Genomic DNA, 14,322 nt, shown 5'->3' with positions numbered 1-14,322 from the left:
ACAAACATCACCTATCCAATCAAAGGTAAGGCTACTTGTGAAACCAGTCATGTGATCTACAAGCTAAGCTGCAACCACTGTGCTGCATTCTATGTGGACATGACAACCAACAAGCTTTCTGTCTGCAGGAATGGCCACCGACCAACTGTGGTCAAGAAACAAGTGGACCACCCAGTTGCTGAGCATGCTGCCAAACGTGAAATCATGTCCATGACTGCTCACAACCTGTGCCATATGGATCCTTCACACCAACACCAGCTTTTCTGAAATGCGCAGATGGGAAATTTCCCTGCAATACATCCTATGTTCCCATAACCCTCCTGGCCTCGACCTTCATTAATCATTGTCCTCACCGATCCAGCCCCTTCCATGTTCCCATTCCAGCACTACGCAGCCCTCATTGCACCATCACACCCAGTCTTTTTTACTTCTCTCCTGTTCTGCTACCCCGTCCCCCCTCCCCACCTCTCCCCTGCCCATCGTCTAACCTGCAGCACTTTACTCTTTGCCATCCCTACCATATTATTCCTCTCCCTCCCCACCCCAGCTTCCTCCTTACCCGCACCCACTCGCCACTTCCATCATGCACTAGTGCTGCTGCTTGCAGTGTGGTTACCGTTGCCTGAGACTGCAGTCGTGTGTGTGTGTGTGTGTGTGTGTGTGTGTGTGTGTGTGTGTGTGTTTTTTTATGAAGGTCTTACTGGCCAAAAGCTTTAATTGTGACAGTCTTTTGTTTCTATCTGTGACTCATCATCTCTGCTGTATGGTGACTAGCAACTTTCCTTTTCAAATATTGTTACATTTCATTCTGGATTTTCCATTATTTGAGAGTAAAGGATATATTTAAAGTGTAATTCCATATTCAGAGAAGCTGGTGTTTGGGAGGGGCAAGGTGTGTCAGGGATCCAGATAATATTGGATAGACAGCTGTTTGGTGGTGATGCCATATGAAAGACTGTGCAGAATTTGCAACAGAGTTTTTATATGGCTTGGCTGCTTTCGCAAGTGACCCTTTATGGAAACCATCTGACTACAAGAGAGAGAGAGAGAGAGAGAGAGAGAGAGAGAGAGAGAGAGAGCACTTACTTGAATAAATCTGTTTGTGAGTCTCTTCTACTATCACTCTGCTTGTTGACTGTAGATTTGCTTCCATAATAATCAAATGGAGCTGCACTAATTATTGAATCTCTTCTGACATTCACAGCACCCTCAGCTAACTCGGTGTATGTGCTTATGCTATAATGTCTTAAGTGCTCTGTGAGTTCATTAACAGAGCTACCTGAAAAAAGGAAAACGAGTTCATTAGGTTCTGTAAAAAAGAAACCTTTCACTACTAAGGAATCCTTAACATGATGGTCATTGTGTACTATCTGGTACTTTCACTCATACCCAAGCAGCGAAACAACCATTCACTACAAATCAGTCAACATTGTTTTTCCTGAGAGTATCAAATGAATTAGTTGTGGATCCTATGCTCAATTGCTGCTAATTACAGAATAGAAGTAAGCCCAAAATCTGAAGCCATCATCATCATCATCATCATCATCATCATCATCATCATTATCATCATAATCATCCATCTTATAGATGGTGTGTAATATCAATTTGTTAACTGAGTGCTTGTTTACTGTAACCAACTAGCATCCAGACAGTACAGTAGGTAACAATGATAAGTTTTGGAGGTCAGCATCTGGCCCGACCATAAAGCGTTGGGCATGGGTTGGAGATGGTCTGCTCTGTGTCTGATGGTGCTAATAAAACATCAATAACAAACAACCATTTGTTGTTCCAAGATACACTGTGTCTTTGCTCACAGATGTATTGCTATGATTCTTTGATGATGATGATGATGATGATGATGATGATGATGATGATGATGATGACAACCAAAGTGAGAATGACAATGAAAATAGTGATAATATGCACACATAAATCAGTTCTATTAATAAATTCATCAAGTAGTTTGCCCTCAATAAATTATTTAGGTCCCTCTTAAAATGAACTTCATTAGTAGTTCAGCTTTTTATAGCTGTTAGCAAATTAGTGAAAATGTGTATTCCTCAGTAATGGGCACCTTTCTGGGCCAAAATAAGAGACTTTAAATCTCTGTGAAGATTATTCTCATTTCTGCTATTGATTCCATAAACTGAGCCGTTTGTCTGAAAAAAGAGGGATATTAATTTTTATGACATTTAACTAAGGAATAAATACTTTGGGAAGCAGTAGCTTATATCCCTAGTTTCTTGCGCAGGCCTCTGCAGGATGTTCTCGACTTAAGAGAAAAAAAAAAAAATTCATATTACACACTTTTCGACTCTGAAAATTTTATCTTGACTTGAGGAGTTACCGCAGAAAATGATCCTGTAATACACTATGAAACGAAAATAAAATAAATGAATAAATTAATGACTTGTGTAGGTGGAAAGTGGCTGAATGTCAAGGTCATCAGCCCATTTTTCCTTTAAAAATGGAGGACTAAAGATTTCCAGGAGAAGTGCTGCCAATTTGATTTTTGTGGCATTATCTAAGGCAGAGAGCCAGGTAAAATGCTGAAGAAAACAAAACATCCCCCCAGGTGTAGTCTGTAGTGAGAAGTGAACTTCCGCAAACTCACTGCCAGTCTTCCAATTACTATAGAATACAGGCATAATGTTCAACTCACTAAAAATTAAAATGGTAAATTAATACTGAAAGGTGAAAAGTGATAAAATGAAGTGGCCAAAAGCAGCAGGAGACACCCTGGTGCAATATTGCTGTTGGAGGTCAACTTATGCACCCATCTGGCAGCCCCTTTAACTGTAAAATACTGGCTGAAAGTTAACATCACAGGGTTTGTCAACCTTCATTTTTGGCTGCAAAGCAGTGGGCTCCCAACAGAGGGCCTTCGCAAAGACAATGGGATGGATTCTCTCTTTTTGAGGATGTGACTATGACTCGGGCACTTATGGCTGGTACACAGTTAGCAAAGGATAGTAGATTCTCTTTGAGGAGAAAGTATGCCAGTTACCTTTCTTGAAGATCAGTTGTCAAGGACACTCATTTGGGTAATGTTGTGGGCCGATCATTAGAATCAAGAAATGCTCACTCTCGAAGAGTTTGTTGTGTACTCTCCAATGGACTGAGGGGAAGAGGCTGAGGGTACAGATCGAGAGATTGTATATACAGTTCATGTAACACACTAAAATGAGTTGTTGTGCCATTGTTTTGTAAATCAAAATCAATGTTTGTTATTATTTGTTCCATTAGAACACCTCAGTCAGGTGGTTTATCACTGACACACAGTCAGTTCTAGGCATTAAAATTGGCTAGGAGGAGAAAAGGCAGAAGTAGATGACAGATCAGAACAGTTATCTCCTGATATGTCAGCTCCCTATTTGTAGGGAGATAGGCATTACAGACAGTAAAATCAATAGTTGCTGATGAGTCAAAGCTGTATGGCCAAGGTCAAAGAAACATTTCAGTTCCTGATGTTTGATGATGATGATGATGATGATTGGTTTGTGGGGCGCTCAACTGTGCGGTTATCAACACCCATACAAATTCCCAACCTTTGCTCAGTACAATATCACCACTTTCATGAATGATGATGAAACGATAAGGACAACACAAACACCCAATCATCTTGAGGCAGGTGAAAATCCCTGACCCCGCCGGGAATCAAACCCGGGACCCACTGCTTGGGAACAAGAATGCGGCCGCGAGACCATGAGTGGCAGATGTTTCATCTAGAGCTGAGATGGACATCTTTGGATGTACTCCTGGTGATGATGAGCCTTGCTGACTGATGAGTCAGAGGTCAGAGAGCAACATACATACTGTGCAAAGTGGTTGTAGTTAGGTTTACACATTATCAGCAGCGATCATCCGTGTCAGAGATGAAACTCAAGTACTTATCGTCAGCTGTCGAGGATAAAAACTATCAATTCTGCTGAGTCAATGACCATACAGTACAGAGTTTCATGGCTGCTTCCTATTTGTAATTAAACATGACTGTCTTAAGGCACATTACTAAATTAATTTTTTTTTGAAATTTATTTGACTTCAATACAGTAGCCAAGCAATAGTTGCAGTAAATTAAAGAAAGCGTACATGACTAGTTTCGGTGAAGCTCCATCACCAATGATCGCTGTGAAGTCTTCATCTCTACAGAACATTAAAATCTTAATGTCAGATATGTTGGATTAGGATCAGTGTTGTCCAACTACTTGCATAATGAACATGACAAATGAAAATCCGGTCTTATTAATCTCAGCAATTCTGCTGTTATTCTAAAACATACATCACTCAAGTGTGAGGTGGAATTGTTAAAGAACACACCTTGACGAAGTTAATGAAATAGCAGTATCTGTGCATGAACACTGTGTATTATTATCTGTACATACTGCCTCTAAACGAAGTGGACAACTCAGACAAAAATCTCTACACCTCCACATCTTAAAATTGAAAATACATAGCTTGTAATCTTGAACACAGTACCCAGTAGCACTTTGTTCAAGAAACAACTGTTTGCTAGGACCATACATATACAGCCAAAATCAAACAATGGAAAATTCAGGATCAAATGTGACCGTATTTTGAACTGGAAAGTTGCTACTCACCATATACCAGAGATGCTTAGACACAGATAGGCATAACAAAAGCACTGTCTCACAATAAGCTCTCGGCCAACGAAGCCTTTGTCAAAAATAGTGACAAGCAGGGCACCGTGTGGTAAAGGAACAGGAACTGTGGAGAGTTGGTGGAGGAAATGGTTGGTATCTTTCATGTAGGAGGATAGGTTGTGGGTATAGGCTGAAGGTGTTGATCTACGAGAGCCAAGATTCTCTTAATGGGGGCACAGCAACTGGCCACAATGTGGGGTCCTGGGTGGTTGGATTTACGGACTTAAAGTAGCATTTAGGAGGTAGGAGTGCAGGGAGTGGTAACAGTGAGTAGACAGGTGGACTCCAGGGAGAGGTTCTATGATTGGCCTAAGGATTTGAGGAGTGACTGGAGATCCTGCTGAATTTGTGGAATGGTGTCACTGTGGAAGGGTTTGTAGTTGGATGAATCTGACAGCTGGCGGAGTCCTTCTGCCAGGTAATCCTTGAGGTTCAAAACAACAGTGGCAAAGCCTTTGAAAGTAGGTGGGATTATAAGGTTGGGACAAGTTTTCAGTTGGTGGATTGCAGTTATTCCTGCGGATGAAGGTTAGTTTGCAACTTGAGGGATTGGAGGAATGCTGGTGAGACAAGGTTCGAGGTTAAGAAAATCTGGAAAGTTTGAGGGTGAATCACGATTGGAGGAGGAGTGAACTGAGTCAGGCAGGCTTCAACATTGGTCTTTGGTTGAGTTCGATTGGTAGGGTTGGTGGAGAAAAAGTGTTCCGCTGTAGGGAATGGGAGAAGGAGAGAAAGTCTTTAACAAGTCCTGCATGACTTAATTTGGGAGTGGAGCAAAAGGTGAGGCCTTTGGAAAGGACTGATATTTCTACGGGGTTTTTGTAGGAAAGGTTCATGACTGTGTTTCAGGTCTGTTTAGGTTTTGGATTCTCCTCTTTATTCCATTTCTCACCTACTAATTACACCTAATCCAATTATATCTGGCATCCTCCTCCTTCACATTTATCCACCCACAGACACGCAACCCACAAAGAGTTTTTGTTTTATATTTTTCTTTGATCTCTGTGTGACTTCACGCCAATTTTGGTTGGTTTTCGCCTTTTACTATAGACGTACTCCCAAAGATTTCTTCTTGTTTCTCCTTGCTTTATCCATTTCATCATTTTTGTGATTTTTCTCAGGTATTAGGGTATTTTTTGTGAATTTTTTCGGAGATAATTCTAGATTATTTACATATTTTTTTCACGTTTTTTCCACCACTGTGGAGCCTTGCTATTTCCATCTGGGTCAATACAGAAAAGTTTCCTTATCCCTAGTCATAGCCCAGTCCTATGTACTGTTCCTGAATTGTTGCTTGGCTCATGGAATTCCCCCAAATGGCCTGATTATCAAATTACCCACCTCTGGCTGTCACCCTTCCTTCCACCATGACCTCCACCTGTTCAGATTAAGCCAATTCTTATCCCTCACCAACACAGTCCTGCAAAATCATATAAATCAAGTCCAAACCTCCTTGCAATACCTTGTCTCCATCCGTAAAATTCTCCTTCTATACAATCCCAAATTCCTGGATCCCACAACACATTGAAACTTTTGCCCTCCAGAGCAATATGCCCAACTCCACCTGAAAAAACTCTCTACCCTGCTCACTTCCTCCTCTCATCTTTGACTACCACTGTCCAAACCTGCCCCATATCCCCTCATAGCTGACAAACACTGTCTTGCAGAACTATTACATACCCCACCCTTCAAAATTCCCTCCCACCATCACACAGAATCCAGACCCTAAACAGACCCAAAACACAGTACTGAGTCTTTCCTCCAAAACCCTTAGCACTGTAGAAGTACCAGTCCTTTCCAAAGGCCTCACCTTTTCCTATACTCCTAAATTCAGACATGCAGGACTTCTTAACCAGCTTCTCTTCTTCTCCTGGGCCGTACACTTTTTCACCACCAACCCTACTGATCAGACTCCACAACCTTATAATCCTCCCTCCTGACAAAGGCTCCACCACTTTTGTCCCGAACTGTAAGGATTACCTGGCAGAAGGACTCTGCCAGCTGTCAGATTCATCTAATTACAAACCCTACCACAGTGAACCCATTCCAGAAATACAGCAGAATCTCCAGTCTTTCCTCAAATCCTTAGATCCATCCCAGAACCTGTCCATGGAGTCAATGTCTCTCCTCACCCCTACCACTCCCCACACTCATATCTTGTAAATGCTTCTGAAAACCCATAAACCCAACCATGCAGGACACCCCATTGTGGCCAGTCACTGTGTCCCCACTGAGAGAATTTCTGCTTTCATAGACCTACACCTTCAGCCTATACCCGCAACTTACACTACTATATAAAAGATACCCACCATTTTCCTCACCGACTCTCCACAGTTCCTGTCCCATTACCATACAGTTCCCTGCTCGTCACTATTCATGCCACCTCCTTTACACTAACATCTGTAATGCCCATACCCTTACTGCTATTGAACACTATTTTTCCCAATGCCCAATTGATTCCAAACCAATGACCTCCTTCCTAGTTGCCATGACCAGCTATAGTCTCACCCGCAATTACTACTTCTTTGAAGGCATTATCTACAAATACAGGGTATGGCTTTGCACACCCACGTGGCAACATCCTATGTGAACATATTCATGGACCATCTAGAGGAATCCTGAACCCCTCCACTGGTTCAGCTTCACTAGTAACATATTTGTAATCTGACATGAGGATGAGGACACCCTATCCACATTCCTTCAGAACCTCAACACCATCATTTGCTTCGCCTGGTCCTACTCAACCCATTAAGCCACCTTCCTCAATGTTGACCTCCACCTCAAAGATGGCTGTATCAGTACCTCAGTCCATATCAAACATACCAACAACCACAATACCCCCACTTTGACAGCTGCCACCCATTCCGTACCAAGAAGTCCCTTCTATACGGCCTAGCCACCCAAGGATAGTGTATCGGTAGTAAGGAGCAGTCTCTCTCAAAATTCAAAATACACCCAGGGTGTCACTGAGGCCTTTGAAGGCCATAATAAACCACCTCCCCCCATCTTGTACAAAAACATATCTCCCTTGCTTTGCCTTACCTTTCCAGTCACCCACCACCTCCCATACTCCCAATGTCTGGCCACACAGGAGCATTCCCCTCATGACTCAGTACTAGCCAAGACGGGAGCAACTGAATTGCATTCTCCATCAGGGTTTCAACTGTCTCTCATCATGCCTTGAAATGAGAAATGTCCTACCCACTACCCTTCACACCATGGCCCCCCTCCTCACACCCTCATAGTGGTATTTTGCCACCCAACAAACCTACACAATATCCTTGTCCATCCCTATGCAACTCCTGCTACAAACCCCCTGCCTCATGGCTCATTTATCTGCAACAGTCCCCAAGTGGCATATATAAATCCTCGCACCACCACCTACTCCAGTCCGGTCACAAACATGACCTGTACCATCATAGGCAGGGCTACCTGTGAAACCAGTCATGTGATCTCCAACCATGTGAGCATGACAACCAACAAGTCCTACATGACATTCTTCATTTCAGTGACTGCTTCACAGTCTGTGCCATCTGGATTCTTCCCACCAACACGAGCTTTTCTGAATTGCATAAGTAGGAAGTCTCCTTGCCATACACCCTCCATTCCCATAAACCTCCTGACCTCAACCTTAGTTAGTCAGTCATTGTCACTGCCCATCTAGTTCTTTCCCTGTTCCCATTCCAGTGCTACACAGCCCTTTATTCCACCAACGCACCCAGTCTTTTTACTTCCCTCCTTTTGTTCCACCCCACCTCCCCCCACCCTCTCTATGCCACCCTCTGTCTAACCTTCCAATTGCACCTAGCTGCCCTACCCTCTCTCCATTTCGTCCCTGCATATTCTGGCAGCAGCACATTATTATCCCCCACATTTACCGTGCCATCCCTCCCCTCCCTGCCCCACCTCTTCCCTACTCCCATTCAGTTGCCTCCCCCACCATGCACTGCTTTTCATATTCGTGCTTCAGCTACCAGGGACTGTGGTTGTGTGTGCGTGTGTATATACATTTTTGTTATTTTTGTTGTGCCTATCTGTGACTCAGCATCTCCGCTACATGGTAAGTAGCAACCATCCTTTTCATAATATTGTTAAATAACAGCCGAGTTAGTCATATAGCAATCTCAGTTGTGTATGTGTCGTTGAAGCAAACAGCTGTTTTTTGGACATAGTGCTAATGAGTGTTGTGTTCAAGATTACGAATTATGTATTTTCAAATTTAAGACATGAAGATTTTTTCCTCAGAGTTGATCAATTGGTTCAGAGACAGTACATACAAATAATAACATACAGTATTCATGCATGGATGTTGTTATTTCATTAACTTCATCAAGATGTGTTCTGATACTTCAGTTAATGATTCCACCTCATACTTGAGTGATGTATGTTTTAGAATAACACCAGAACTGTGAAGATTAATAAGACAAGATTTTCACTTGTCAGGTTTGTTATGCAAGTAGTCGGACAAATCTGATCCTAACCCTAAATATATGACATTAAGGTTTTAATGGTCCGTATAGATAAAGGCTTCACAGTGATGAATTACAGTTATGTTGCTTCATGCCATTACTGCATAATGAGGTTTAATTTAACATGATAAATTCACAGTATTGTTTCCTATGACAAAGGTGTTGGGGTTAGATGTTACTTGTATTTCAGGTACTCGTAATTTATAGCAGACTTATTTCATACTCGGTACATTTGATAATGGTGACTGAGCTTCACAGAAAGTAGTCATATAAGCTTTCTGTAATTTACTGTGACTATGGCTTTACTCCTATACTGAAAAATAAATTTGAAAAACAAAAATTTCCTGTTGGAATTATTGTTATGCTTATATATTTCGATTTTTTCACTATATAGTTGTGCATTACATGGAATCTTATATATGCCACTTGCTGACAGAGAGGGAGTTTGTCTTTTACACATCAAAGAGCTTGATGTGTTCTCTTCGTTGGTCTAAAAACCAGTCTGCTATCATGTTTCTGTGATATTTTGCTGACTATCAGTTACTTTTTTGATAAAAGGGAGAGAAACTATATTCTTCCATCACTGTGTTTTATCATTATCCTTTTTCCTACTGTTATTCAGTCGCAGAACCCTATTTACTTGTTTATACGAATAGCCCTTCATCTCTAAAGCCTGCTTCATATGTTTTAATTTGGTGTCCAGGTTTTGCGGCATAAAAATTCTTATGGCTCTGTCAACAATACCACTATTTTGTTGTGGATGATGGTTTGAGTTCTTACGCAAATATCTATCAGTATGTGTGACTTTCCACATTTTCTAGAGCTGATTAAGTTTTTCCATATAATATTAGTGGTCACAAAACCTAATGCAACATCCATTCTGACATCAAGAACTTGCTCAAAGTTCATCATTCTATTAGAACTGACTGGAAGTAAGTCAGTCTAAAAAGAGTAATGCCTTACTTCTAGGCAATTCCAGAGGAATGATGAAGTTTATGAACACGTTGTTGGTGTTCCAATGGGTAAGCCATTGAATCCTGCAATCACTAATTTTCACAGGGAAAAATGCGAACACAAAACCATATTGATGATATCAGACTGATTGTGATACATTCATGGTTTGGTCACATGGTAAAAAGTTTTGGAGGAATTCTATACTTATTTGAATAGTATAAATCCAAAAATCCAGTTTTCCATGGAGATGGAGAAAGACAACGCAATATTCTTCTTGGATGAAAGGTTAAAACTTAAAGTGTTTCGGAAAGTCACACATTCACTTAGATATTTGCATAAGAATTCAAACCATCATCTGCAACAAAAAGAGAGGTGTTATTAAAAATCTTGTTGACAGAGCCATAAGAAATTGCATGCCAGAACAACTGGATGCTGAATTACGACATCTCAAGAAGGCTTTTGAGAGTAATACCTATTCAAGTAAACAAGTAAATACAGTTCTAAAGCGAACAACAGGAGGGAACAGGTGAACAATAAAAACACAGTGACTGAAGACTAAATTTTCTCTACCTTTTATAAAAAATAACTGTTCAGGTCAGCATGATTTTCCAGAAACATGACATCAGATCAGTTTTTAGACGAACTAAGAAAGTATGTCAAGCACTTTGATCTGTAAAGGACAAACTTCCTCCCCTGTCAGCAAGTGGAGTATGTAAGATTCTGTGTACTTGTGGAGAGGTCTACACTGGAACTACCAAGAGAAGCATTAATACAAGACTGAAAGAACATTAAAGTCTTTGCCTACTAGGCAGAACTGAAAAATAAGCTGTAGCAGAGCATGCACTTCAGTCAAGAAATCTACATCTACATGATTACACTGCAATTCGCATTTAAGTGCTTGGCAGATGGTTCATCGAACCACAATCATACTATCTCTCTACCATTCCACTTCCGAACAGCGCGCGGGAAAAACGAACACCTAAACCTTCCTGTTCGAGCTCTGATTTCTCTTATTTTATATTGATGATCATTCCTACCTATGTAGGTTGGGCTCAACAAAATATTTTCGCATTCGGAAGAGAAAGTTGGTGACTGAAATTTCGTAAATAGATCTCGCCGCGACGAAAAACATCTTTGCTTTAATGACGTACAGCCCAACTCGTGTATCATATCTGCCACACCCTCTCCCCTATTACATGATAATACAAAATGAGCTGCCTTTTTTTGCACCCTTTCGATGTCCTCCGTCAATCCCACCTGGTAAGGATCCCACACCACGCAGCAATGTTCTAACAGAGGATGAAAGAGTGTAGTGTAAGCTGTCTCTTTAGTAGACTTGTTGCATCTTCTAAGTGTCCTGCTAATGAAACGCAACCTTTGGCTTGCCTTCCCCACAATATTATCTATGTGGTCTTTCCAACTGACGTTGTTCGTAATTTTAACACCCAGGTACTTAGTTGAATTGACAGCCTTGAGAATTGTACTATTTATCGAGTAATCGAATTCCAACAGATTTCTTTTGGAACTCACGTGGATCACCTCACACTTTTCGTTATTTAGCGTCAACTGCCACCTGCCACGCCAACAGCAATCTTTTCTAAATCGCTTTGCAACTGATACTGGTCTTCGGATGACCTTACTAGATGGTAAATTACAGCATCATCTGCTTTCAACCTAAGAGAACTGCTCAGATTGTCACCCAGGTCATTTATATAGATCAGGAACAGCAGAGGTCCCAGGACGCTTCCCTGGGGAACACCTGATAGGACTTCAGTTTTACTCGACGATTTGCCGTCTATTACTACGAACTGCGACCTTCCTGACAGGAAATCACGAATCCAGGTGCACAACTGAGACGATACCCCATAGGCCCGCAGCTTGATTAGAAGTCGGTTGTGAGGAACGGTGTCAAAAGCTTTCCGGAAATCTAGAAATACGGAATCAACTTGAGATCCCCTGTCGATAGTGGCCATTACTTCGTGCGAATAAAGAGCTAGCTGCGTTGCACAAGAACGATGTTTTCTGAAACCATGCTGATTACGTATCAATAGATCGTTCCCTTCGAGGTGATTCATAATGTTTGAATACAGTATATGCTCCAAAACCCTACTGCAAACCGACGTCAATGATATAGGTCTGTAGTTAGATGGATTACTCCTACTACCCTTCTTAAACACTGGTGCGACCTGTGCAATTTTCCAATCTGTGGGTACAGATCTATCGGTGAGCGAGAAGTTGTATATGATTGCTAAGTAGGGAGCTATTGTATCAGCGTAATCTGAAAGGAACCTAATCTGTATACAATCTGGACCTGAAGACTTGCCCGTATCAAGCGATTTGAGTTTCTTCGCAACCCCTAAGGTATCTACTTCTAAGAAACTCATGCCAGCAGCTGTTCGTGTTTCAAATTCTGGAATATTCCATTCATCTTCCCTGGTGAAGGAATTTTGGAAAACTGCATTCAATAACTCCGCTTTAGCGGCACAGTCGTCGGTAACAGTACCACCGGCATTGCGCAGCGAAGGTATTGATTGCATCTTGCCACTTGTGTACTTTACATACTACCACAATTTTTTCAGATTTTCTACCAAATTTCGAGACAATGTTTCGTTGTGGAACCTATTAAAGGCATCTCGCATTGAAGTCTGTGCCAAATTTCATGCGTCTGTAAATTTTAGCCAATCTTCGGGATTTCGCGTTCTTCTGAACTTCGTATGCTTTTTCTGTTGCCTCTGCAACAGAGTTCGGACCTGTTTTGTGTACCATGGGGGATAAGTTCCATCTCTTACCAATTTATGAGGTATGAATCTATCAATTGCTGTTGCTACTATATCTTTGAATTTGAGGCACATCTCGTCTACATTTGCATAGTCAGTTCGGAAGGAATGGAGATTGTCTCTTAGGAAGGCTTCTAGTTACACATTATCCACTTTTTTAAATAAAATTATTTTGCATTTGTTTCTGGTGGATTTGGAAGAAACGGTATTGAGCCTAGCTACAATGACCTTGTGATCACTAATCCCTGTATCAGTCATGATGCTCTCTATTAGCTCTGGATTGTTTGTGGCTAAGAGGTCAAGTGTGTTTTCACAACCATTTACAATTCGCATGGGTTCGTGGACTAACTGCTCGAAATAATTTTCAGAGAAAGCATTTAGGACAATCTCGGAAGATGTTTTCTGCCTACCACTGGTTTTGAACAAGTATTTTTGCTAACATATCGAGGGAAGGTTGTAGTCCCCACCAACTATAACCGTATGAGTGGGGTATTTATTTGTTACGAGACTCAAATTTTCTCTGAACTGTTCAACAACTATATCATCGGAGTCTGAGGGTCGGTAGAAGGAGCCAATTATTAACTTAGTTCGGCTGTTATGTATAACCTCCACCCACACCAATTCGCACAGAGTATCTACTTCGACTTCACTACAAGATAAACCACTACTGACAGACACAAACACTTCACCACCAATTCTGCCTAATCTATCTTTCCTGAACACCATCTGAGACGTCGCAAAAATTTATGCAGAACGTATTTCAGGCTTTAGCCAGCTTTCTGTACCTATAACGATTTCAGCTTCTGTGCTTTCTATTAGCGCTTGAAGCTCAGGGACTTTCCCAGCCAACTACAACAATTTACAACTACAATTCAGACTGTTCCTTGATCCAAGCACGTCCTGTATTTGCCATGCACCCTTTGAGATTGCAGCCCACCCTGTACTTTTCCGAGGCCTTCTAACCTAAAAAATCGCCCAGTCCACACAACACAGCCTCCACTACCTGTGTAGCCGCCAGCTCAGTGTAGTGAATTCCTGACCTATTCAGTGGAACCCGAAACCCCACCACCCTATGGCGCAAGTCGAGGAATCTGCAGCCAACACAGTCACAAAACCGTCTGAGCCTCTGATTCAGACCCTCCACCCGGCTCTGCACCAAAGGTCCGCAGTCGGTTCTGTCAACGATGCTGCAGATGGTGAGCTCTGCCTTCATCTCATAAGCAAGACCGGCAGCCTTCACCAAATCAGATAGCTGCTGGAATCCAGAGAGAATTTCCTCAGATCCAAAGCGACACGCGTCATTAGTGCCGACATGTGCCACCACCTGCAGCTGGCTGCACCCTGTGCTCCTCATGGCATCCAGAAGGACCCTTTCCACATCAGGAATGACCACCCGGAATGCACACTAAGTGCACACTGGATTTCTTCCCCTCCTTAGCCGCCATATCCCTAAGTAGCCCC

At 41.9% G+C, this 14,322-nt stretch overlaps 1 protein-coding gene across 1 annotated transcript in view; it reads right to left on the bottom strand.

Moving 5' to 3' along the window:
- Positions 1 to 14,322, bottom strand: part of LOC126198980 (bumetanide-sensitive sodium-(potassium)-chloride cotransporter-like) — a 222,794-nt gene that overhangs the window by 70,122 nt on the left and 138,350 nt on the right. Inside the window, exon 14 of the mRNA XM_049935645.1 lies at positions 1,087 to 1,279. Coding sequence (XP_049791602.1) covers positions 1,087 to 1,279 — 193 coding nt within the window. The remainder of the gene's footprint in view (positions 1 to 1,086; positions 1,280 to 14,322) is intronic.

Source organism: Schistocerca nitens, chromosome 8, assembly GCF_023898315.1.
Source record: "Schistocerca nitens isolate TAMUIC-IGC-003100 chromosome 8, iqSchNite1.1, whole genome shotgun sequence".
Lineage (NCBI taxonomy): Eukaryota > Metazoa > Arthropoda > Insecta > Orthoptera > Acrididae > Schistocerca > Schistocerca nitens.
This window is presented reverse-complemented; position numbering and strand designations above follow the sequence as displayed.